Source organism: Macrobrachium rosenbergii, chromosome 41 (genome assembly GCF_040412425.1).
Source record: "Macrobrachium rosenbergii isolate ZJJX-2024 chromosome 41, ASM4041242v1, whole genome shotgun sequence".
NCBI classification, from domain to species: domain Eukaryota; kingdom Metazoa; phylum Arthropoda; class Malacostraca; order Decapoda; family Palaemonidae; genus Macrobrachium; species Macrobrachium rosenbergii.
This window is the reverse complement of record NC_089781.1, coordinates 80,099,769-80,126,584: the sequence shown is the minus strand read 5'-3', so window position 1 is coordinate 80,126,584 and position 26,816 is coordinate 80,099,769. Positions and strand designations below refer to the sequence as shown.

The 26,816-nt window shown below is 36.7% G+C and overlaps 1 protein-coding gene across 21 annotated transcripts in view; it reads left to right on the top strand.

The window, feature by feature from the left end:
- Positions 1 to 26,816, top strand: part of pum (pumilio) — a 393,939-nt gene that overhangs the window by 252,901 nt on the left and 114,222 nt on the right. For 20 of the 21 annotated variants that reach the window (XM_067084468.1, XM_067084466.1, XM_067084471.1 and 17 more), the window contains one exon: positions 5,001 to 5,349. In XM_067084468.1, the coding sequence (XP_066940569.1) occupies positions 5,001 to 5,349 (349 nt within the window). The remainder of the gene's footprint in view (positions 1 to 5,000; positions 5,350 to 26,816) is intronic. The other variant, XM_067084465.1, reaches the window with a different exon arrangement.

Sequence of the window (26,816 nt, the reverse complement as noted above, 5' to 3'; positions counted from 1 at the left end):
AGCAAGCTAAGGTCTCTGGAAAGGAAGCTTAACCTGTTGATTAATGTGGTACTATCTGGTATTGCCAAAGGTGCTCAGGATTGTTGAGGCATTAGTGATGTAAAGAATCAACAGTTCCCAAATTTTTCAGATTGGCAGAGAGAGGGAGAAGCACAATATTGTGATGGAAGATTAGTAGAACATTTGATACTTTGGAGACATGATCTCTCCTGCTAGTGTTGAGAGGTCTTTTAGAAAAAAATATTGTCACCATGGAATAAGGGGAAAGATGTTGATAAGCACTTGATAATATGTCTCTCGCTAGTTAAACAGCATTAAGATAGGTGCAGAAGGGCTTGGTATTATATTACTCTATGCAGCAGACATATGACCAGTTTAAGAAGTGGATCTTTAAAAATTTGTAACTACAAAATATGAACATCCATGCTAAAGGAAGAAGTGAAGTGGTGTCCAGAGGCAAAAAAGTTTACAGATATGAGGTGGCTTTGTATTTTTCAAGGAGAGAGATGCAGTGGGTCAGAAAAGTTGAAAGGAAAGTTGTAGGAGTAAGAGTAGGAAGGCCAAGAAAGGGCGTAGATGACCACAGACCATAAGGTATTTAGGCAGACAGAACACAATTTGGGCTGTCGGGAGAGCTGTGTACTTCTGTCTTGGAGGATGAAAATATGAAGAATAATTGTGTGATGTTGCTGCTATGTCATTTCATTTAGTTGCTGCTATAGTTTAGTTCCAGTCCCATGAGCGATTGTGATTTTAATTGGAAACATTTTTCTACTTTTGTTTTCATAATTATCATGGTTTTATCCTGTTGAGCTCTGTCTTTTTCGTTTTCATAATTATCATGGTTTTATCCTGTTGAGCTTTGTCTTCGTTCCCCTCTTAATGAACTAGCATTCAGCAGCATAAAATTCTATATGTTCTGTTCTGGTCAGTATTTTTTATTCCCTTTACTGAAAAGTATTGGAAGGGCATTTTTGCCATAGTACTGGCCTAAAGACTCCTTAAGCTAACTACCACCCCACACATCACAGTACTAGTTTCAGCCTGTACATAAATACTGTAGGTAATGAAAGTGAGAGAATATAGTAAATGCCAGGAAAATGATTGATAGAAAATAAGGGTGCACACAATTATGCTTTAATCACCATGCCTACATTTTATAGCCAAAAAGGCAAAATATACCCTTATGAAATGGTATCTAAAGTGTATGCGCAAAAAATAGAGTTATTATAAACATTACATACCCATTTTTAAATTTGATACTTGCATGTTTTAGGCAGAATTCCAGTACTGGTCTTTTTAGAGATTTTTCTTTCCATCACATCATCACTAGCATTTTACTGTTATGCTGCCTTGCTGTGGTACTAAGTAACAGCACTGGTAAACATAACCAGAAATCTCTTTCCAGTAGTGTTTGTAAGACAAAACATCCCTACCAAAATAATTTGAATCTTCATTGACCAGTCATAATGACTAGGTTCATTTACTAGTTGTTTATGCAAATTGATAGGGAAAATGTTGAAGACTAGAGCTTGTTGGTGTAGCCACAGGGGTATCCTAGCTTGTGAAGTTGGAATGCCAAAATTATAGATCCTCCAAGATTCATTATCCTGTTTTGATGTTTGTAACAGGAGGAATGGAATGCAAATAGTGAACTATAGTTATTTTTATATATACAAAACCACTTTACACAACATGAAGAAACTTGAGAAATCATTGCACAGCAGATGTACTGTATATGGTCCATCTACCATTATTAAAAACCCCATCTTGGACCATTTATTTCAAGTTCACAAACAATAGTTTTAAGGGATTTAGAGTTGAAGCTCAAGGAAGTCTAATAAGCAGTGCAATGCTCAGATTACCTGTCAGTTACTATGTGAAATTGAAAATATTTGAATTATTCATTTGTATTATACTACCCCTAATTAATGATTCGCTGAACCTATGATTTATTTATATTTTGAAATTTGAAAAAATTGGCATGAAGATGAGATTGATAATACCCTTAAGATAAACTGTGATGTTCCCAGGCTTAACTTTGATGTATCTCAGTTCATGTTGCATGTCATAAAATTGCTGTAAGGTTATTGAACATTTCTTTCACTTCATGCAGTTATAGGTGACATTGTGTTTTGAATAAGGAAACAGTTCTACTTAAATAGAATATTGAAGACAAATATAGAGCATTAACACAAAATCAGCTTTACAAAATAATCTACTTTATAAGTTGTGGAGTAAATTCATATTAAAGGATTTGAAGTATCCACCAGAACTGTGCTTCTAGATGACCCGTATAGATTGTCAGTCTTAGTCCTTATCATCCATCTTAATTTCATGACTGTTCAGAGTACTGTTCTAAGAAGATGCAAGGTATCCTCATACCATAAAACTTATTGATTAGAGGTTCATTTGTGAAATTATCATTACCACCATTTCATACTAATGTCAGTCAGCTCATTTGGCACTAAAATCAAAATGTAACCAATCTTCAAGCAAGAGGACTTCCTCTTCTTCAGATACTTCAGATATATATAATTCATTCTCCCAATTATATTATTCATCCCCCAAGAAATTACACTTATTAGATGCCAGTACATTGTAAGCATCATACTATAGAAGAGCTGAAATGAAAGGATCCATCCTGTGCATTATAAGCAGATGGCTGCAATTTATCATGATAGAACAACTGAATTTCTGATTTTGTTTTCTTTATAGAATTGTTTAGTTTGAGTGCTGTCGAGATAACTATGCCTTCAGAAAAGTTAATAAGTGATACTCGAAGTGCCATAGGATCCCTTAAAATTACAAAAAGAAAAAAAAAAAATCACCCTGTTCAGCAGATTCAGTACTTCCTTAAATTACATGAACCTTGTCCGCTTGTTTGACCATGGTGAATCACTTATTTGGGAAATGAAGTAAGAGGAAAGCAGCCAGACCTGCCACAGTTATGACTGGATCAAACCTAAAATTCTTGGGTTATTTGGCATCATTGAAGTTCAATGAAAAAGGGTTTTGTGGAATGGTGAAATGGATAATGACATGTTAAAAGTATTTAACTTTGTAGATTTCTGGTAATTGGCAATACCAAAAAATAAAGTGGTAATATCTGTAGAGTGAAATATGAAAGAATAATAAAACATTTCATGCCAAGTCCCAAATTTCAGTAAGTGTTGAGTGACAAGTATTAGACACATCCTTGCAAGAATTTTGTAAATTGTAAATTTTAGGTTATTCTTAGTATGAAAAACTAATTTCCGAAAGAAAATTTAATATTCTATTTCAAAGGCAGAGGCCTTTTAGCTCTCATGGGAAGAGTCAGTGTCTGAAGCTATCCTTGCTATTGTTTGTATTTTTCAAAATGGATAACACACAATAATGATTGAAATAATAGTGAAGTAAGGCATTGAAATAATAGTGAAGTAAGGCATTACCAGTTATGTATAACTTGTAATTTTAGATAGTGTGTTGTGTTCACATCTGATCGAAAAATATCGTGGAAGAATTTTATTTGGCCAGCCATTTCATATATTTAGTAGTTTCTCAGTTTATTTGGTAAATCAGTTGATTAAATGTGTAAATCGGTTGATTAGATGTGTAAAAAAAGCATCCTTGGTCTTTCATTGGGTTTTACAGGACTTGTTCTTTACTGTGTTCAAGAAGTGCATATTTCATTTGTAGATGCTTCAGACCATTTAATTATCATTGAAAGAAATGTCTCATATCATTTACTAATGGAATTGTATCACTGAAAGGTCTCCAAGTACATTCCATTTTCAATTACTCCAGTTTCTTTTCTTCCAGTGTACTTTCTAGCGTCATACTTACATTAACACTAATCATTCATTAGGTAGCTAAGTGCTTTTGTATTGTGTAGGTTATTTAATGAATTGGTAGAAAACATTGTAGGACCCAAGTTTTCATAATAGATTTTTTCTTTCCTTTTTGAAACCTCCTGCAGTTGGTTAGAATTATTCAGCCTTAGGATAACTAAATATTTTTGTACTGAAAAAGGAAGTTCACTTCTTCAAAAGATTGCATGTCTTAGTGGAAACGTAATCCTAAATAGAAAAAATATTCAGTGTTTTGCTAGACTGCTATAAGTAGGCAATAAAAATTTTAAGTGGTAGTTTAGGCAGAAAAAAGGTTTATATATTTGTTTTTAATAAGTTATTTTAACTGGCTAACTTTGTATTATCATGTGTATATCTACAATAAAAGAAAAAATAAATTGAAAATGATTAATTAAAAATGAAATAATCATGTGCCTAGTAGTAGTATGTGAATCAGGTAACATAGGTTAGATGATCAAAAGAAAACCTGAAAGGATTGTAAATAAATTTCCTTGGGTAAATTTGTTGAAGGAACAGTAATGCAGAAATGTGAATTGGCATTCTTGTTGTATGACCTTTTAATTAGGAGTTGGTAGTTCTTGTTTCTTTATTGCTCTTTCTGAAAAGTGTTCAGCTATTCTTTGAATAAAATGGAGAATTTAACTCCTGCTGCAAATTGGTGGCCTTTTTGTTTTTTTAAATTGAACATAGAAATAAATTTTCACCAAACAAGCATTTCAAATTACAAGATTAGAAATAAGTTTTCACCAAACAAACATTTTGAATTACAAGATTGGGATTGGCACCTAAACTCTGAAAGTGGTTTATTGGTTACTTCGGTGACTGAATATGATACGGAAATATTAGTTGGTAATTTTTAGTTGTTTTTCCTCCAAATTCAAATGAAAGTAAAGTTTGTGTTTAAAGGTTTTTTAACCTAATGGAAAAGATTTGCAACCTTGGTTTTTATTGATGGGATTTTTCCTTGTTCAGCTTGGTTTTTTTATGCAGTAATATTTTCTACTCTACATACTATTTCAAACACCATGAAATAATTTTTCAATACAATATACTTTAAGTAGTTATTAAACTACTTAAAAATTATATGTTGTAAGTTTTTGTATTCTTAATCAGTTGGTACTGGACAGAATTACTTAATGATAGCAGTGTGTTGCAATCATCTCACAGTCGAACACCTGGGAGCAGACAAGGATCACCATCTGAAGAAGACCTAAACAAAAATGGTATGGTGCCTGACACCACTGGTGGCGGTGGAGTTGTCATGGGACCAGGAGCGCCAGTTCTGGGACCCTTAGATCCTGGCTTTGAAGGAGGAGGTGCGGTTGGAGGGATAGGTGGTCACGCTGGAATTTTAGATCCTGGTATGAGTGGTCCATTTTCATCGCCTGCAGGACCTGACTACAATAACATGGCTACTAGCATGCCGATGGACTCGCCGACGTTGCTACCTGGACCAGGGGGACCTCAACCACAAAGCTTCACTACTGACAATCAGGTAAGTTAGGAAAGCCACTTCTGTTTGGTAAGTACAGATTTCTGTACATTAAAACTTTCATCATAAAAATTGTGCATCTGTGAATTTTCACAGGAAGATATGAGGACAACAAACTTAAACTTAGAGACATTATTAACATGTACACTCGGCAAGAAAAGTGAAGATACAGTTTTAAATCTTCAGACATATATTGCTCAATAATGCGACATCTGGCAACTTTAGAAAGGGGAGGAGCTTCAGTCTTGGTGTGTTGGTTTTTTGCTTGACCTCCTATAACTTTCAATCATATTCTACGATTCTCACATCATTGATACTTAAATGCAGTAGTAAGCTTTACAGTATTCGTTCAAGTTGTAATTTGCAGCGACAGTTCTGAGCAAAATAAACATTTTTCGACTTCTGAGCAAACTAAACATTTTTCGACTTTACCTACCAATTAACCTTACACAAATGAAATTTATGACACCACAATGAACGGAATGCTTGCATAATTGGAAACGCGATCTTCCATAGTGAAATCAAGAGTTAAATTTGAGCAATGTCCAAGGAAAAATGTGGGGAACAATAAAGGAACGAATGCAATGTTACGATGAGAGAGAGAGTGAGTTGCTGTTGTGTAAGCCTAGGCCTACAGTATATGTAGAGCTACTCATTTCATTATTTTTTTTTCTTTTAGAGATTGAGCAATACTATATTTGTATAGTATGTTTTAGCAATGGAGAGAGAGAGAGAGACTATGGTAACGTCAAGAAACATCCAGTTACTTGTGTTTTCGCGCCGAATCGCTCCACACATCATAGAGAACGCTCTTGCGGATTTAAATAAGATTTGGTCAACTTACCGTAGCTGTCGCAACATTTACTGCAATTAATTCCAGCTGACTTTTAACACCGTGAAATACAAATATGAATGTGTAAAAATTAAAGAAATTATCATTATCTTGTATGATGATGCAATAATAAGCCTGTCCATAACGGAAAACTAGTAAATATTGCCGTTCTGATAAATAGTACTACACCAAGATATCCACAAACTATCTTTTAGATCTCTATGAACGAAGTCATCTGAGAAATTCTGATTACTTCGGACATGCATGGTGTTTTTAAGTATCTGAACGTTTTTGTTTTGCAAGTTTAACATATATGATATAATTTGCATTGTATTTTCATATTCTAGGGTAAACTTACCGAGATTATGTGTTTTCTGTAAGAAAAAAATTAAAATTCGATGAACGAAATCTAAAGAAAACTGTATCTTCACTTTTCTTGCCGAGAGTACATGAAAAGTAAATGAATCTTACAGCCTGTCAAATTAGAAGCATCAGTATAAGTGACACTACCAAAATCAATTCCACAGTTTTGCAGTAAAAAGAACCTAAGACTTGGGTCCCGGCAAGTGGCAGGAATGTGATGATACTCTGTAGTGTGCTGAGTAACATTTACTAATGCCAGGCACAAAGAGTGGTTTGGGAAGTTTTCTCTGTAAAGTTAAGACCTAATGGAATATAGCTAAACACAGGATATTTGACAGTGGTTCAAGTCATAATAATTAATGTTGGAGTAAAAGAAAATTTTGACATGTAGCTAATTTGTGCAAAGTACAAAGACTGGAGCTATTTTGTCTAAAATTTAAAATAAAAGTTTGAATCATGTAGCTTTAATAATATCAGTTTAGAGATATAAAATGTTACGAGCACTACCCAGCTTTTGACTGTTAGACATTTTGTAAATGCAGTGGAAGAAGGTGGTTGGTACAAGCATAGGAAGTTGGAGAAATATTAAAGATAAGTATTCATCGACCTGTGCACATTGAGTTTTGGATTTGGTACACACGTTTGAAATGTCCTGAACAATGTAATTTGATTTTTTTGTAAGCTGAGTGAGCCCCTGTATCACATCAGTTACTTATGACTTAATTCATTTAGGACAAATAATTGCACAGCCTGCATATTGTGCAATATTATTCCTACTCTGTCTGCCTTGTTATTATTCAATGCAGAAAACTGTAAAAGGGGTTGTCTAATTTTCCCAGATACAATACAGTATTATCAAGAAGTTATATAGTAGTTCATGGTCTTATCATTATTATCATTATTATTGTTTAATTTGTACCTGCATTCAAATGAAGCAAGTCAAAGTGCCATTACTGCATATGCAGTCTTTTGTGTGGTAGACATATAACACACATTTTTATGTAATGTCACCCTAGTTTTCACAACAGAATTCTGTACAGTACATGCAAGAATGGCAGCTGTTCAGATTATATAAATTATGCCACTGCAGGTGTAAGTTACATGCAAAGACACTGAAGTGCTGCTATAGATGCCATTGAAAATTAGTAGCTAAAAACAAATCCTTTAACACTTATGTCAGTGAAGTCTGTTACTTTTCGAGCATATGTGACAATATATGTCAGTTAAGGGAGATAGTGGGAGTATTGACGCATTTTATTAGGAAAGTGGTTTCTAGTGAAATCGGAGAAAATAACTGCAACAAGAAGGTGCAGACTGTACATACAGAAATGCAATAGGGATAGTAACAAAGGTTAACATAAAGAATGAGTGCAAATTCACTGTTTAGTGTCTTTAGAATGCTGATAGTGATACAGTAGATTGATTGATTGTTTTTTTATTTAGCCCTTTTCAGTTTGGTGAAGTTTTTTATGATAAAACTTTTAATAATTCATAGATAGTTTGGCTGTTACATTCTTGATAATGATGTTTTTATAACATTTTTTCATTACAACCCACATTTGAAATGTTTTCCATCAGAAATATGCTAAGGGGTTAATATTGCTCACAAAAAAACTTCTGTATGTGTTCTTCATTTGGAAATCAGTATAACTGTAAGTGTAGGGGATTGAGAAATCAGTCAGTTAACATAACCACTAGAATATTGACCAAACATCTGCAACAAATACAGTTGTCTACTAGAATGGGAAAATACACAGTATTTTACTAAATGTTTCAAAAAACTATATAAACTATGGCAAAAATTCTGTTTATGCATATTTGTCTTCTAATTTTCACATGGTATTTGGGATGCCAAGCTGCCAATTTTCTTGGTTAGAGGAAAGTACAGTAACCAAACAATAACCTAAATTATAGTAAATCTGCTGAGTAATATTTTAGTGATGTTACAGAGCTCTAATATGTAATGCCATATGTATTACAAATGGTACACGAAATCTTACTCTTAATTTTATCAATTTGTTAAGCTTTTTAGTTATATTCTTTAGTCATTAATTGATAATTAATTTTTTTTTTATTACTGCAACCTTGTATTGTTAAAGGCTTGAGCTTGCAAGACATTTGAAGATTGCAAATTCTTGTATCACTGTCACATACCAAACCTAAAAGGGCTATCAAGTTCCAAGCTACAAAAATATTAAAATTTGATATATTATCCTTGTTGGATATTTTTCAAGAATTACATAAAGCTGATCATACTAGTTATACATTGTGCTAGTGACATTAAATGTGAGGAAAAAGATGACACTAAAACTTCAGAGGCAACAAAAACTAAACTGATATATGGTTATTGAAACAGTATTAGATTATTTGTAAGCATGTCACTTTAATTGAAGAAATTTGAATTGTAATACAGTGCCAGAAAAGAATTGAATACCTTTACAATAGTAGAGTATGGAGAGAATAAATTTGCAATAATTACGTTAGCAAAGTAAGGTATACATTTGGACAGCAATAAAAGTCAGCTTTTGAGAGGCAGTATGTCCTAAACCTGAGCATCATTACCAATACAAATGTAAGGAACAGATCATTTGCACTATTATTACTGTATTATTGACGTGGTACTATCTTTCATCTTTAGTTAAATGTGGAATTTGGAGAATAATGGGTCTGACAATAATAAAAGATTAAGTCAGCTGTTGGATTTTGGTGTTCTCTGTACTTAAGAAAGAATGCCACATTAAAGTAATTTTTAACCTATATTCGGATTGGTCATCCTCCTCCGACACTTTTATTTTATGAATAACTCACGACCCAGTCCCAATTGCAGAGAATGCAGCTCATCTCTTAGTCATGCCTATTTTAGCTTTTGTTCAAGTTTCATCTATTGAAGGACCTGTATATTGAGTTTTGAAAACTGGTCTTTGAGAAGGATATTGTAAGAATCTCCGTTTTCAGTTTATCCAGGCACTGAATTTTCAAGGAGTCATACATTAATTAAGATGTGTTTAATCGAGAACACATCCTGGAGGACAACCGTATGAGAGTTATGAGTCAAGTCAGTGGTCTGGGTAAATTTTATATTAGTAAGAATGCTCACAAAGAAGCAAACACTGAGAAATGTGAATTCTTGTAATAAGTTCATTATGTAGGGAGCTGGGTGCTAAGAGTGCACTATGGAAACGACTCAAAATTTTTTTTAGTACTCTTTGGGTGTTTTAACAGCATTCAGTTTTACTTTGTTCTTATGTCTCCCCCCTCACCCTCCCTCCATCCCCCGTCACACACGCGCGCGCGCGCACTTTTTTTTTCTTTTATTCTTCCTCCAATCTAGCTGTCCAACTTCAGCTTGCATCTTTTTTCTCGCCACTCCTGACAAGAGGTGTCATTCGATATTGGATTGGAAAAGACGTGCATGTCATTTGGGTTGCGCATAGAACCAGGAGGAGGGTGAGATTGCAATGTTGATTGATATATGCCTCCAGAAGTCATAATGTAACTATCATGTACTGCATTCCATTGCCTTAATAATTTGGCATTTGTTTCATCCATTTATTACTTGTTTTTTCACTGTGCATTTAATTCTGTGGAAGATTGCTTAACAAATTAATAACTATGCATTTTAATGCTTGCACATAGGGGAAATGTGTTGATGGTACAGTATTGAAGTAAAAACGTTTTGGACATTTAAAAGGGCAACTTAATACAATTAGATATTTTAGAACATAAAGTATAGATTTTTGGGTAATACTAAACATATAGAATCCTGTGTACGTTTTATCATTTTTATGGATATTGACCTGTTAGCGATTAAAAAAAATTTCAAGAGTGAGTGAAGCCTAATGAGATAATGGGTACGAATCAGAGATACATCTATATGCAAAATCTCTTAAGAAGAAAATGTTATGTCAGTAAGATATCATTTTTGGTCATTATTTACTCTTTTTATAAATTTTCCAGCTAAATAATCGGGAAATGTGTGTCTTATGCAAAGTAGAAGATCCGTAAGAAATGTGTTTACTTATAATGTTTCGTCTATTAGTAGAATATTTTAAATCTTTGTTTGAAGTACCATCTGGATTTACGCTATTCATGTAGCCACCATTGATCTTGTTTGAATGGACCACTATACAGTCAGTCGTTTTCATGTATGGCAAATCATTAACGTATGTAAGAGAATTCCCATTTGACACCTAGAATTATGGATCGACTCCTCACATTAAGAGCCCTTAGAATCTTTGTGAGGCACACATTTAATGAACTACTACTAACCAGAACAAATGGACATTGTTCATGTAACATTGTAGCATCTGACATTGACATTTTAGTAACTGTGTATATCGTAAGGTGTATGCAAAGCTAGAGAAGTGATGAATGAAGTATATCGTTGAAAGAATATTTCTTGAATAAATCCAGTGAGACAGTTATCAGAAATATACAGTAGTTCCCGTCCCCCTTTATCAGATATTTAAGGCGTCTGGCCTTCTGATAAGTAACAAAGATATATGGACATTCAAGATGTGCCACAGCTGATTGAAACTCCATTAATTTATACCCAAAAGTAAACTGTACTGCCCATTTACCATTCAGTTTAATAGACATATCTGTAAAATGCGTCACATGAAGTCGAAGTAACTGCTTTTAGCTCGTATTAGTTAACGTTATTCAAGTAATGATGGTGTAAGGAAGTTGCGATGTATTTACAAACCTCGCAAGCAGTAGTATTTATATACAGTCTTTAAGCAGTAAAACCACAGACAATATAGCCTGATATATGTATGTTATTTATTGCAGAAGTTACTGTTCTAATTTCAGTAATTATGTCACATGGATAAATAACGATCACCTGTTGTTTTAAAACAACTCGAGCCATTAACCAAATTATTACAGCATCAGATTCATAATTGCATACGATTAAAGAACTAAAGCAAGTATAATACATTGCCATAGTTATTTGCCTGTTTAAATATTTGGATACCGGAGCAATGCTAATATCTATGTAAAGCACTGAAACATATTGCTTATGACAAATCTTGAAGTAACCCTTTTGATGTAGTTAAAAGTCATAGTTAGTCTTACTTAGACTCTTTGATTAACGTGTTTGATAATGATAGACAACAGCATTGTAAGAACTGACAAAGAAAATTTTAATTTTGTTAAAAGGATATACGTTACTTTCGGTGAACTCGAAGTCTTGGCTCCTTGTTTCAGTTTTTAAGAACATCAATAGTTAAACCCTTGTGCTATCTATAACTTTTTCATGAATATGCGTGTACAGTACTCCTGAACATGCGTACCGTACAATAGAACATTCAAGACATAAAGGTTCACTCTGCAATTTATACTGATGGTTCCCATTTTCCATTGTACAGTATATAGAATATGCTATCATATCGTATATTAAAAAAATTCTTCCCATCAATGCTTCGGGTGTCACAGCAGAACTTTCGGTAATATGTTCAGCAGTTATGATTATTCAAAACATTCCATCACAGAAAATTGAATTTTTTTTTCTATTCTGAATGTGCTGTAGAAGCCCTGAATTATTGTTCTAAATCCCTTTGTCCTACTGCTGCCAATTATTTTAATCCTGACATGAGTGTTTGAATATGCTGGATCTTTGCACGTGTTTGTGTTATTAATTTAGAGTAGTTAATGTTTTAAAATAAAACCTAATAACTACTGTTGGGCTGTAGTGCTGTTCATTTCAAGAACGTCTTTCAGTTGGTCACACGCCTTAACTTGTGGTTATATACATACCCCCACATGACCCAACCGTATAAAAGCAATACAACATGCAACAATTAACCATACTGTATTTGGTTGTCTAGTTTTCAGTGAATATGAAGATATGAAAGAAAAATGCCTAAAGGAAAATTTGTTGGAATCTCTTCAAGTGCATCGAATTGTATTGAATGAGATGTAGAATATTTAATAAAACAAGATCTCTTGAGTGAGTCTTGTTCGAGCCAAGAATGTCAATTCGGTGGTCGTCGTAGCATAAATATTGATTATTAATTTTAATCATGGCAATGTAAATTGTCTCATAGAAGTCCATTAAGCTTATTGTCCTCTGAAATCCTTTCGAAGAACAAATTTTCATTCCACAAATTTCATGATGTAATTGTCGAAGTTTTTTCGAGTTCCTGTTCCCGTAAGCATAAGGGTGAAGTTAATTTAGTGGAAGCTGCAACTGCAGTACTGTTCAAGCACCAGTGTAGTAGCTCAAGTCGGCTGTTATCACTGGATGATACTACCCATGATCAGTAATAAATGGGACACGTAATGGAATAAATGTAGGCTAGAAACAACAAATTCAGACAGGCCAAACTGATCGTTGGATTATGGGTTTCTTGATATCAAAAAGAGCGTCACGCTGACGTAATTACACATCTTTAAAATTCGCAACAATCGTTGGACCCAGGGATGTTTAATGAATTAACACAGGTGGCCCAGCCCCGGTACCCAGGGAATGCAAGTGAACGCGCGCACGCGCACACACACACACACACACACACACACACACACACACACACACACACACACACACACACACACACACACACTGAAAAACTAATTTAATTTCAAAAGTTGTATTCAGACTAATGACGTATCCAGTTCTCAAGGTTTGAAAGGTGAAAAACTTTATCACTGAAAATCAACCTGGCCAGCACTAGAATTTTACGTATTTTAAACTACCTAATAATAATAACGTGTTTGAACCACCTAATGATATCTTGTAGTGTACATATCATATCGTATATTTTGCAAAAAGAAACAGTGGTAGATCAAACTACAACTCTGGCTGATTAATTTTAATTTTATTTTGCTGTTCGGTTTGCAAACATTTCTTCGAGGAGTAGGTATTGGGCAAGGATTCATGGTTAAATCTTGAGTTGTAAGTGCTAGGTCGTAAATTTAATGGATATCAATGTTAGTGAATCCTTCAGATAGTAGAAGTATTTATGGCACCAGTGCCAAATTGTGCTAAACACTTTCTATTACTAAACTTGAATTCCTTCGCGAGTTACTAGATATCTTAGCATATTTATGTCTTCATTTTTTTTTGTGTTTAAGGAAAAATTTTCGTTTTATATTGTAAACACTTAAACATCTGTGGATAGTTGTTCATTATAGATTTTGCATAAAAATTTATTATTTAAAGTTGAATCATATTGGTCCTTTGCTTTTTAACCGTTGAAAAGCACAAATCACTTTGATAAGTATATTCAATAAGATTTATTTACTACACCGAGGTTGAAAGCAACCGGGGTCTGCGTAAAATCGTTGCCCCCTAATTCTGATTGCTAATGCCGGAAACGAAAAGTAGGGTAACGTATTTACTGGTGTTACTAATAAACTCCTAGGTTTTCCAATATGTTTACATTCCGCAGGTGATACAAATAAAATATTCATCCATGTTTTTATGTAGGTTGTGCGCCTGGATTATAATATAGAAAACTATTTAAGGAAGGACTTGTTTTGTGTAGCAAGCAAGAATTTTTTTCCCCTAGGTAGTTGTGTGCATGATGGCTTATTTCTGCCGTAAAATAGTTGTTGGATGAGTTGGATTGTTTTAGAGGTGAAGGAATTAATGGAAGAACTAATGTTATTCCCGAAATTAGACTGAATTTACTTGCTCCGCAAGCCTTAGTCTTTAATATAGCAAACTGGCAAGATTGTGTGCAAGCTTCTTTTTCAGATTTTCAAGTTGGAAAAAATGTTAACATTATTCACTCGCGTTCTTTTTAAGAAAAGATGAATAATAAGTGTGCGTGCCCCGCAGAGGGGAAGAAGTTGGAGTGAGGAGGACTGTTGGAGTCAAGTGCTAGAAGTAGGAGGTGGGAGATGTTTTGAGGGGGAAGGTGGGGTAGTAGTTGAGAGATGATGCGCTGCACTTCAGACGAAGCTCCTGCTTTTGAGTTTGTTTGTTTTAACAGTAAAGGTATTTTGGGTTTATAAGGAGCTTTCTTCCTTTGGATGCAGTGGTGTCGACATCGCCGCCACCACGTTCATGCGCCGAAAGCAGATTCGTACGTTTTTGTATTAGCATTGCTATTTTCAGGTTTATGTACCATTCGCCTGACTGCGGAATCAACATTGCATTGTAATAAGTTTTTATCTGTGTACTATCTGTAATATCTCGTATCAGAGCCTGTGAACCCGAATATACAAGACGTCCATGAAAATGTTATTGAAGTCTCTCTCTACTGTACAGTAGGTAAAATTTCATTTGTGAGAAATTGCACATTTTCTGAATTATTTGTAAAGCCTTATTTCAAGTTATGTATTGATTATCACGTTACTAAGTTTCCCCGCTTTGCAGTAGAACTCCTCAGTGGTCAGTCGAAAATATGCGCTAATAAATTACCCTTGTATTATATAAAGTTGCTGTATATCACGCTCGGGTGTAATGGAAGAGAGCAGCTCTTCGAATGGGTGAAATAAAGTTCAATCACATTTTAATGCCATTTGAACCGTAACGATAGGAATGCGGATGCTGTGTCCCCCAGCAGGATATTGCGCATACACTGTCATTTTTTTATCGGGACATTAAGTGGGACGTAGATAACATTTGGGGAAATAGTTGTCAGGTTTTCGAAGTATTATGTTGCACGTGTGAAAATGAATTTCTTAACATATTTAAATCTAAGTAAGGAACTTTTGTTGTTGTTTTGTTTAGTAGCAGTTGTGAGAGTTTGTGTTGTGACGGGGCTGTTTGCATGGTGGCGTTCTCTTGAAATTCCGTCCTTGTTTGTACCAGTGAAAGGCCGTCTGTTACATTTCCTCCAATCAACCGTTCTTTGAAACGAGCCCTGCCGTGTAGGTGTCCGGGAACTTCATATTGGTTGTTTTGCTTTCATTTTACTGCCATGATTTGTTGGTCGCCCAGGGGACGTCGCGTTGTTTTCTGCATCACAGATGACAGGGATGGATGTCATCAGTCCATCTCAAATGGTATGTTTATGCACAGTAGTTAGAGGTTGTCTGTCTTGCCTAGAGCTTTCTCTATTTACTTAGGCGGCGATGAGTGGCGAGGAATGATGTTGCTTTAATAAACTTCATCGATTCTCTCGAAAGTTGCGCGCGTTCGTTCCCATGCTCGTTTGTGTGCGTTGCTTAACTCTTACCCAGTTGGTTACTCGTGGGACCTGGCGCCACCTTCCATCTTCATTTTGTCAGTTTACAATGTTCTTATTACGCAGCTTTAACCATCACTTAGCTTGTCAAAAGTAAGAAGGTTGCTTTTTTTAATTCGTTTCTGATAATGAAAGCGCAGGCGGCAGAAGGTGAAGAACCAGGAGTGGGTGTCGGGAGTCAGAGGTGTAGCTCGACGAGATATAGGAGGAGGTGGTGGCATAGTATTGGTGGGTGGAAGGGAGGTGAGCGAGTATGGGGTGGAAGGTTTATCTGTGTGTGTGTGTGTGTGTGTGTGTGTGTCCGTCCGTCCGGGGTTGGGGGTTATTCGAAGAGTGAAGAAGAGTGGTTCAGTGAGGGGAGGGGTTCCTGCGAGGGGAACAAGGAGGTCCTTCAGGGCGCTACAGAGGGTCCTTGATGTGACCCCACCCAGGCTACCCTTGGGAAGGTTATCCCTTCCCCCCCCATCTGCCCCCGAAACTCACTCTCTAATTCTGTGTCTGTCTGTCTGTGATTTTGTGTCCTTTCGTTCGCACCATACCCTTTATAGTCCTCTTAAATTTTTAAAGGCCTCTTGTAGGTGACTTCGGGTTGAATATTATTTAGTTACTGTTTTCCTGATCCGTCTCGTACACAAAAGGTATGGGCTTTGTCGAGGCTTATCATTGTCTCCCAAGGTTCGTGTTTATGAATTGCCCTCGATTTCCCGAACTTCTTAATGAATTGTTGTTCGGGAAGTATAGTTTGGCCACGTACTTCATCGTTCAGAAGTTTCAACTTATTAAAACTAATGGTTTGGAAATTGGGGAAATTACTGTAGTTCAGTGTTTGTAGGGGAAAGGTGGTGATTCGCCTATGTAAAGACGGAAACTGAATTGGATTTGTAAGTACTTTCTAATGTATTGAAAGTACAGATAGTCATCCCTAATGAAATGGGGAATAACGTAGCAAGTTCATTGTAGTATATATCACAAACTGGTATATTTTCCATAACTTCAGACAACTCGTGAACGAATCGGTTATTTAATTTTTTCAATTGCTTCTGTTATTAAAGTTGCGTAAAGGTAATTTTAACTTATTAGATGGACACCTGATTTACTGTAGAAGATTTTACTTTTTGTCGATTGTCGATCTAATTTTTTTTTCTTTAAATCTTATGTTTTGAAGCAATTTGTGTAACCCCAGGTGCCTACACGAGGAAATTTGGCCTTGTATGTACATAGTTGTGACAGCATTGTTTTTTGAAATAAACAAAAAATTTCTCTCCCGTCGTTCCATTTCCCTTATATCGCCACCCTGAAGCCCATTGTTGCCTAAGCGGATGTTGGTGAAAGCGATCCTGGCGCTGCCTCTCTAAAAGGAAAACAAGATGATTATTTCTCTCTCTCTCTCTCTCTCTCTCTCTCTCTCTCTCTCTCTCTGGCTCGTAGTCGGGCGATAGATTGTCTAGCTCACACCTGGACAAACACTGTTTGAGTCACGAACAGGTGGTGGTGGTACAGATGGACACGTCCGCTAAAATATCCGGCGAGCTTCAGTTGACCTAAGAACTGCGTTAGGTACCTAGTTGTTAGACGACTGTTACGGGTGATAGGTAGGGCGGAGAGGAGAAAAACTAGTCGTGGCACCTCGCGCGGTGCACTGTAGGCATTGAGGTTTTTTGCTGCAACCCCTTTCTTGTCTTTTACTGTACCTCCTTTCATATTCTTTCTTCCATCTTACTTTGCCACCCTCTTCTAACAATTGTTTCATAGTGCAGCTGCGAGTTTTTCCTCCCGTTACACCTTTTTAACCTTTTACTCTCAATTTTCCTTTTAGCGCTGAATGATCATAGGTCCCCAGCTCTTGGCCCGTTCTATCCTATACTACCTGGAAAAGAGTGCCTCGACGAGGTAATCCCCGTCACACCTGGGTGAAAACATTCGTGATACATTCCCTCTTGTCGGAGGTAGTAAAATAACTACCCCAAGGTAAAAGACTTTTTCTTAGAAGGGGTAAAAATATTGACTCCATGTTTTTCAAGTGTGAGAATATTCAAGACCTTGGCTGATGATACGTGTGTAGCATTCTCATCCAGTAGTCTTGGATGTATGTATAGTGCTTATTTAATGTGCCAATAATACGCATTCCTCGAAGATGATTCATTGATGTCAGTTATAAAATTTTCCCTTCCATTGAAAGATTAAATTTGGTGATTGGCAATAACGCGAAATTTGTAGCTGTTAGTGCAGGAAGGGAACACTGGATCGCATTTTTTTATTTTTTTATTTAGCGTTTTTATCTTCTTCCTCTGCACGCATTCAGTATCAGTTGTTGGTGGAGTTTTTGCTGCTTGTTGCATGTTGGATTATGCAAAAATTGGTTTGGATTTAACATGGTCATTTGAAGATTAGTCTCTCTCTCTCTCTCTCTCTCTCTCTCTCTCTCTCTGTGTGTGTGTGTGTGTGTGTGTGTGCGTGTAATTGATAAGAGTTGTCTTTTATGAATTATTGTGGGATTTTCCAATTTGGTTGCAATTTTTGTTTCCAATGATTTTTTTCCCGGTATCATGAAAAGCACATCGTGTTTGCCCAGTTTATTATCTGTATAGCGTCCGGTCTTGCGCTTTAAAAGGTTGACAATGCTTCCCCGAACGATGGATGTTCATCTTTAAAATATGCTGATTACACAGTAGGAATTTACATGTTTCCCATATTACTTTGTAAGGCAAAAGAAAAAAAAAAATCTGAGCAATGCTGTACAAGTACAAAATTTCGTTATAAATTATCTGTTTAGCTATACATTTTCATCATCATTCAAACTCTTTCCATTCACAGAGAAAAAAAAGTAAGAGATTATGCAGTGAATTGTATTTCCTGGTATGAATTATGCAAGATTTGAATATTGATCTTGATAACTAATTTGCATACACCTGATCGTCTCAAGGCCGACTTGAAGGAAGCCATCTTTGCTTTGCGTCGGTAAACTATTGCTTGCGTGGTTTTGGTGAATTATAATGTTGACATTTGAATAAAAAATAAAAAAAGAAGGGGGGTGGGCGCGCCTTTGTCAGTTCGATGACCCTGTTCAAGCAGTCTCTGATGCGTTTGGATGGTTGGGGAATTTATCTGGCAAGGTTATTTGCAAGCAAAATATTATCCCGAATGTCAACTGTGGCCAATAGTCTTGATACACGAATATTTACTCTGGAGGTCATGTATATTTTAGGTTTCTCCCTCGAAGTAGAACCTGTAGATTAGATATACTTACAATTACTGATGTCATTTGATAATGCACTTGGAGTGCTTCGTGGTTTATGATAAGGAGATAATGGGCGGACGCCGAACTGCCTACTTTTATCATATCGGACTTGGTAGGTCCCATCTATTGTTGTCAGCAGTAATTTGTTGGGTTATTTTATATTTGCTTTAGCGTAATTTTTTTTCTTCCGGGTATTCATTAAAAATAAAGATGCAAATCACTGCAAAATACGAATTTAAACGGCATTATAAATTATTGCTATACGCAGAAGCAATTACTTATATCTTAAAAGGTACTATGATGCTGTTTGTCGGGATCCTTAAGAAACCTGTTTTTGTATGAGGAGAAGTAGGATATTAGATGTTGCACTGGGTCATTAGTTTGGGTCAGGCATACGTGAGTCTATTGCTGGTATTAGCAGCATACAAGACATAAGACGACGGAATCCATGTTTTGGTTAGCTCTCTCTCTCTCTCTCTCTCTCTCTCTCTCTCTCTCTCTGACATCTTGTTGACATCTTCTTGACACCTTGTTGACTGATTTTCAATATGCTTAAAAGCAAACATTCGCTAAGATTAATTATCAAGTATGTTGAAAATGCAACAGCATGTGAAACGTGAATAACTGAATTTCCTCTTGGAGTTATGTATCAGGGAGTTTATTTATTTAAATTAACATAAATGTGAACAAGAAATTATATTGTCACCTTGGCCGAAAATGCATCAGTCCTTGGCTTGGCAGGCCAACTTTCATAAGAAACAAAATTGTTTGCCTTATACTCGTTGTTTCATTTCCAGTTTAGTAGCTATTTCAAGTTTGATGAAGACGGGCGTATGGTGGTGGGTCATCTTTAAGTTATTCAATTGGTGTGGGTTTTTGAATGTTCGGCTGCCTGTGAAGGGTACTTGGAGGTTTCCATTAATGTCTCTTGTAGACATAAGGCATCCTCTCCAATTAGTCGTTACTTATTAAATATTTCAGTAACATGTGGAAAGACTCAAAGGCGAAGGCTGTGTTTAACTTTAGGTTGCGATACATATAAAGATGCTCTTTGTTATGATAACTCAACTTGCGGACTCTTCTGTAATATTTTTTTCTTCAGGTTTTTTTTTTTAATCCCCACGAATCCCCTGTAAAGAGAAACCTCTTCATTTTTTTACCTTTTTAATATAAAGTGTTTCTTTTTCTGTGCTCTCCCTTGTTTGTAGTGGCGCCGAGTGGTGCCCTTTCTTTTCTGTAACATCACACATACTGATTATGCATTATCTGGTTTCATCGCACATATCAAGAGTTCTGCTCGTGATTAGCTTCACGGTAAACCCCTCAATATCAATTTTATCATTTGTGGTGGAATTTAGTTTTCGAGTCGCGATGTAAATTATGGCCTTTTGTCGCTTGTATCAAGCTGCTGAGTTGTAAGTAAACTCTCTCTCTCTCTCTCTCTCTCTCTCTCTCTCTCTCTCTCTCTCTCTCTCTCTGCAAGGGCGTTAATTTACCATTCAACCCTTCGATTTTATCCGGGCTCGGGAAGATGGTTCGAGTGCGTAAATTTGTTTGATAAAGGAAAATAAGTTTGGTTACCTCCCTGGTAAGGGGGACTCCTGGGGGAATTGCGATGACCTCGATTTATCCCAGTTTCATTGTTAAAATTGATACCCATTTACGTCATCAGTTGAGAGCACTTTACCCCATGACTTGAGTGTGTCAAAAGATTGTCGCACTGATGGCTGGTACTCCGAAGTCCAGGGCTTTTGAAAGATTACCCTTGAACGCTGATGAATAGATGAATTCTCTCTCTCTCTCTCTCTCTCTCTCTCTCTGTGTTCGGTACCCTTGAACGTTGATGAATAGATGAATCTCTCTCTCTCTCTCTCTCTCTCTCTCTCTCTCTCTCTCTCTCTCTCTCTCTCTCTCTCGTCTGTAACCGTGGCATTGTATCGGCAACCTTCAATATCAAATTTAACCATTTGATTCTCTCTCTCTCTCTCTCTCTCTCTCTCTCTCTCTCTCTCTCTCTCTCTCTCTCTCTCAGAAGTATGCAAATTGTATGTTGTGTAGGGAGAGCGATAGATCACAACAAATGGGGAAGGATAGCTCCAGGTCCCGTGCATGTTGGCGCTGCTCATATGTCAGCCAGTTGATCACGAGAGGTCGTATAAGGAAATAGTTAATAGTTACTTAACTACTTTACGAGTTGCATAACATGATCAGAAGCTGTAAAATAAAATCCTCAGGGAAAGCTTATGCGAATCTCCTGTAATTGGTGTTTTTTTTTTCCGGGTTTAGTTTCAGTGGCGAAGCTTTGAGTATAAAGATTTTTATTTTAAAATATCAGCAAGAAAAACAAAATCGGGGTAGAACTAGGACATACACTCACGGCAAATAATACATAACAAGCGTGATGTAACTAATACAAATAATACACAACAAGCGTGAGTTATATGTATTAGTTACATCACGCTTATGTATTATTTGCCGTGAGTGTATGTCCTAGTTCTGCCATGAATTTGTTTTTCTTGCTCATAGTTTGAAACAAAAATCTTTTAAGCTTAACAACAGAAGTTATCAGTCTCCAGTGTTCGCCATCCCACTAGATTTTTGCGTATTATTTCCACCTTCAGATTTTTCCCATGATCACTGTGGACAGATTGCAGAATTAAAGGGTTTGTTGCGGTGCAATAGAATGTGGTTCATAACATTATCGATTTGGATCGCATTTTTTTTTTAACCACGATTATTTTTTTTCCTTATCTTGGTGGGATCCATGGGGACTTGGGGAGTGGTGGGGGAGGGTATAGTCAGTATCCTTTACGTGATAGTTGATTACGTGACTGTATCGAGCCGGATTGGCATATAATATTAAAACACGCTGAGTGTCCAGTTTTCGATAGATGAAAATAATCCAGGTGGATATGTATATATTCCTGCCTGTTACCAATCTTATTTTTGTTTATGCACGTATGTACGAACATACTTATATATAAATATTATTACTAATATATAAATAATATTACTATTATATAAATAATATTACTATTATACATCCAAAAGTCTACCGTTTATCATTATATAAGGACTAAAGGCCCAGGTGGGAATCCAGGCCGGAAATGAAGCACTATCAATTAAGATGCCCCTTGAGTGCAAGTTACTCCAGTAGCAGTGGTGAATTCGTTATTAAGTGAACATAAGAAACTGCTTAAATGACAAAAATTCAGAAAGAATATACTAGTCACATACATCGTCCTCTTCGCATCCATCCCGTGGCCATAGACCTAAGCTGGAACTGAGACATCATTTATGCATGGCAGATGGGGGAAGACTAATGCATTGATGCTTTCATTCTCATGTGTAACGTTCTTGATAGGCTGATTTATTTTTTTATTATTTTTTAAATTATTTTTAGAAGGGACATGATTCTACTGTCTTAATTGGTAAGTTTTGTAACCAGAAAGTCCAAAGAATACGAAGTTATATTTCCTCGCTTCCAGGACGCAAGGTGCCGATCATATACTTGTATCGATCAATGATATGATTTTATTACCTTGGAGCATAACAGATTTCTCATACCTTTGCAGTAGATTACTTCAAGAATTAAGTTTCAGTCTACTCATGACCTTTTTTTTACAAATTACTATTCTCAGAAATGGGGGACATTCAAGATGACACTGTTTTTCAAGTTGATAAAATATCACATCGTCTGAAACGGGAGGTCTCTGATGTTTTATGCTCATCTTGAACAGGAAGATATGCTTGTGGAAGGAAAACGCCATCTTTGATGTGCGCTTGTTTGCCACCCATTCTTACGAGGCCTTTCCATTTTCCAGTTGACTGTTGACATCCACGCTGGCAGTGCCATCGTCGTGTGATTGTGCAGTATGTCACGCTGATGGATCACCGTTTCGTCTGTTTTGTGTTATTCACAAATAACAGAAATCTGACGTTTGCTTGCGTGCCTGACGTCATGCACACTATTCATTTGTCTACGCTTTAGCTCGTCCCCCCCTAGATGATTGACGATGTTTTTGTTTCTTCCTTGCTTTTGTTTGTTTGCAAGGTTTTTGGGTTCGGGGATGGTCGCGGAAGGGGTTTAGGTCTCTGGGCAGATGATTGCAGGCAACTTTGCGTAAAGAGTAATCGTTCGTTGCCCATTCGTCGGTGATGATTTATTACATCGGTTTGATTGGCTGGTGGCCCCTGCTTTGCCGGCGGCATTTGAAAAGGCCCCAACGGGCATGATTGATTGGTTATGACCGATGGAAATTAACGGCATATTTCGAGGAAAAAATGATAAAGTGTTTCTCCCTTGTATATGTGTCTATGACCTTAGCTTTTACGACACCAGATTTTTCGCTTGTTTGGCAGTTAGTCTATATTTAACGCACTTGGTCATTGTTTCTAGTAATTTAGCGTCGACAGTTGTTCGGTGATGTATACGTCCATTCTCTCTCTCTCTCTCTCTCTCTCTCGGCTGTAGAGTCGGATCTTTGCAAATGCAGATTGATCTGGGCAGATTTCATTCAGTTCAGAGTGCCGCTTTTGATCCCCAGTTGTGGATCATGAGCCTGGTGGTTAGTACTTTGTTTTTGGGAGAGACACGTGGAGGAGTCTAAAGACAAACAACAACAAAACGTGAGCAATCACTGCTTTGGTCAAGTTTTATTATGTCATTCAAGTTGTTGAGTAGGCAGTGCCCCTCCCCTCTGCTGACTGGACGTGATAGCCCCCTCTGATAGCCCCCTCTCTCTCTCTCTCTCTCTCTCTCACGCCTGTGAAGTATGTATTTACATATGATCATTGCAATACCGTATTAAAAGAATACCTGTAATATAATTGCTCAAAATGTGTGAATGTGCATAATTTATGTGTATATATGTATGTGTATGTATAATATATATATATATATATATATATATATATATATATATATATATATATATATATATATATATATATATATATATATATGTGTGTGTGTGTGTGTCAACTGTTGTGAGTGTATACCATTGGTGTTATTCGGTTTTGAAAACAATCTCGCTCTCAGATTTTCGCCACGGGACGCATCCTAACGCCGTGGATCTTCGAGGCCTTCCGAGTGCAAATTGCACGAATCGTACGGCGTTCGTGATATCGGTAGCCCCAGCTGGGTGGGTAATGCGTGGAATACATCAGAATAACAATAAGAAATTTTTTGTCGGAAAAAGATATCGATACGGACGGAAGTTTCGTGCGTGTCGCATCAAAGCCTTGCCAGGATTAGATGACCCTTAATAGCTGCGATTTTTTGTACGCTATTTTTGCAGGACGTATTATGTGGTCGTGCGCACGTCCCTCACTTGTCCGTTTATCAGACCACATTAGCATAAAGAAAAAATCCTTCCTTGAAGTTGGGTCTAATTTTAGGGGCTTGGAAAATTATCTTGCAGATAAAAGGCCTGATGTAGCATTTCGATGATTTTTGCATCTGTTGGGAGTCAGTAAACAATTTGTCTTGGTCTGTTTAAGCTTCAAGAGATCCTCTTATTTAAAAAAAAAAAAAAAAATGTGGTTTTCGTAGACTGCCTATTATTCATTTCTGGTGTCTAGCCAGTCCATTTCTTTTATGATCTGAAGTTAAGTTTTCCAGAAGGTTCGAACTTATGGTTATTTTAATTGGCTTGGCAATGAATACGCCTAATTTATTTTGATCTGAACTTGTTTTCCAGCAGTTGTGAGTGGCTGTTTGGTTTAATTGGGTTGGTTATGGATAAACTTGATTCGTTTCGATCCCAAGTTAGGTTGTCCATTAGGTAGGGTCACTGCCGGTGGTTTTCATTACTTTTGTTATGAATATACTTGATTATCTTTGTATTGTTAAGAAAATAGATTAAAATTTGCCTTTCTTTTTTTTGATGCAATATTGCATAGTTTTTGTACCCTTGCCATTTTTTGCGTTTTCAACACGTTTGCAATCGAACATTATCTGTTGATTTATTGGCATGTTAGTGTCCTGATTTTGTTAATGTTGTTGCGCATCCGGAAATGAAAAAAAAAAAAAAATTATTCAACTGGTTTTTCCCTCGCAGTGCTCCAACACACACCAACTTGCACTTCCTGCTATTGTTGGGTTGTAGGGACATACTGCATTAAAGACTCGCAAGTCTACGTTGTTAGCTCAGTATGCATATTAGAATAGTTGTAAAGTTGTGGCCAGAAAGCATGGCTGGAAATACTCTTTCCAGTTTTTGATGCCATGTCTTGCTAGAAGTTATCTTGACAATGCAGTGTATAAACAGATTTGTTTACCTTGGCCTTTTTATAATTGCTGTGTTATGTCCAGTATTGAAACTAGATCTTTACCGCCCGACACTTGTGGCCACTTTGATTCACGTGATTGGTATTGCTGGAGTTTTGAGGAATTCATGTCTAATCAGGGCCAACTCCCGTGTTGCGTTTTTGGCTTATTGGGGTTATGATGGATATCATGGATTATCGGCCCTGTTAGCCGATATCCGTAGTACATCACCGGACACTTGCACTCAGGGTCGTAGATGATTATTGACCCAATATCATTTTTTGAGTTCCGTCTGTCGTGGTCGCAGTAAGTCTTGAATGTTCGTTAAGTATTTTTTTGTTTGTTTTAAACAGGAGATGAGGCCTGATGATTTCGTGGTGTTCGTGTAATGGGGTATTTTGACGTGGTAATTTGAAGGGAGCGGCGAACAGTAGTTGAGATAAGGAGGAATTTGTAGACCAACTTCATGGTCGAATTTAAAAAACAGTGGTGATGAGGACACCATTCGAATCGATTAGATGCTGCCCTTTTTTGTTTAAGCCTACTAAAGGAGTTATTTCTTTAGTAATGGGACATATTTCAGTTGAATCGTTTATAAATAAATCACAACATTGTCGTTGGAATTATGCACCGCCACTCGTACTTGAGAACATCATTTGGCGAGCGTGTAGGACTTCAAACGCACAGGCATGTATATGATGTCTGCCGCTGTGGCCGCCGGTGGTTTTGCCAGAGAATTGGATGTCGGTGGATGAGGGCGGGTCACCCAGGCAAGTGGATAGGTGGGCTTGCAGATGGGTGATGGCAGACAAAGGGCCCAGGGAGGCGTAACGTCCAGTATCCGTCAGCGCCCGCAGGAAAGAGGAAAGAGAAGAAGAAGCAGAAGACGAAAAAAGGAAGAATCCGGAGCTCTGATACCGCCGCCCGCCAGACCTTTTCCACATCGATATAGAAGAGGAAGTTGGGAGCCTTTTTAACACTGATGAACAATGGCGCTCTCTTCCCACGCCCTTTCTTTTGCTTCTTCTTAACATTCGGGTTTAAACTTTCACTGCTAATTAATTAGCGGGTTGCCCGGTAACATTCATATAGGTGGTGGCATTGGCGGTTCGAGACCTTCAGCATTCTGTTAAACGCTTTGCATTAATTAGATTGCCTTGTTGTAGTCTGGAATATCTGGTATGAAAAGAGAAACTAAGTTTGCCCTTAACAAAAAAAAAAAAAAAAATTAAAATCCATAGTTTTGTCATCTGAGGCGTACTAATAGTCCCAGTTATGACGATAATAAATATATTGATTTGTCGCTTTAATTGCAGATTACTCAGACGTTCATACACAAATGCACAATATGCTCATCAAGAAAAATGAAAGCCAGGGCTTTAAAGATGACGTACGTTATATATCTTGTCTTTTGACCTTTCTGAGAACTTTGAAAGGTGCCAGAGAACTCATTATGAAGATGAGATATATTTCATGTCCTCGTAAAAGGAGAGGGTTTTGAAAAATGATCTAGAAATATGTCCTGATTAATGTAGCTGCTAGCTTTGTTTTATTACAAAAAATGGTAGGGTTTTATAAAATCAGTACGTAAGAATTTGTCAATTTTATATTTTAGTGTACAGTTTTTAG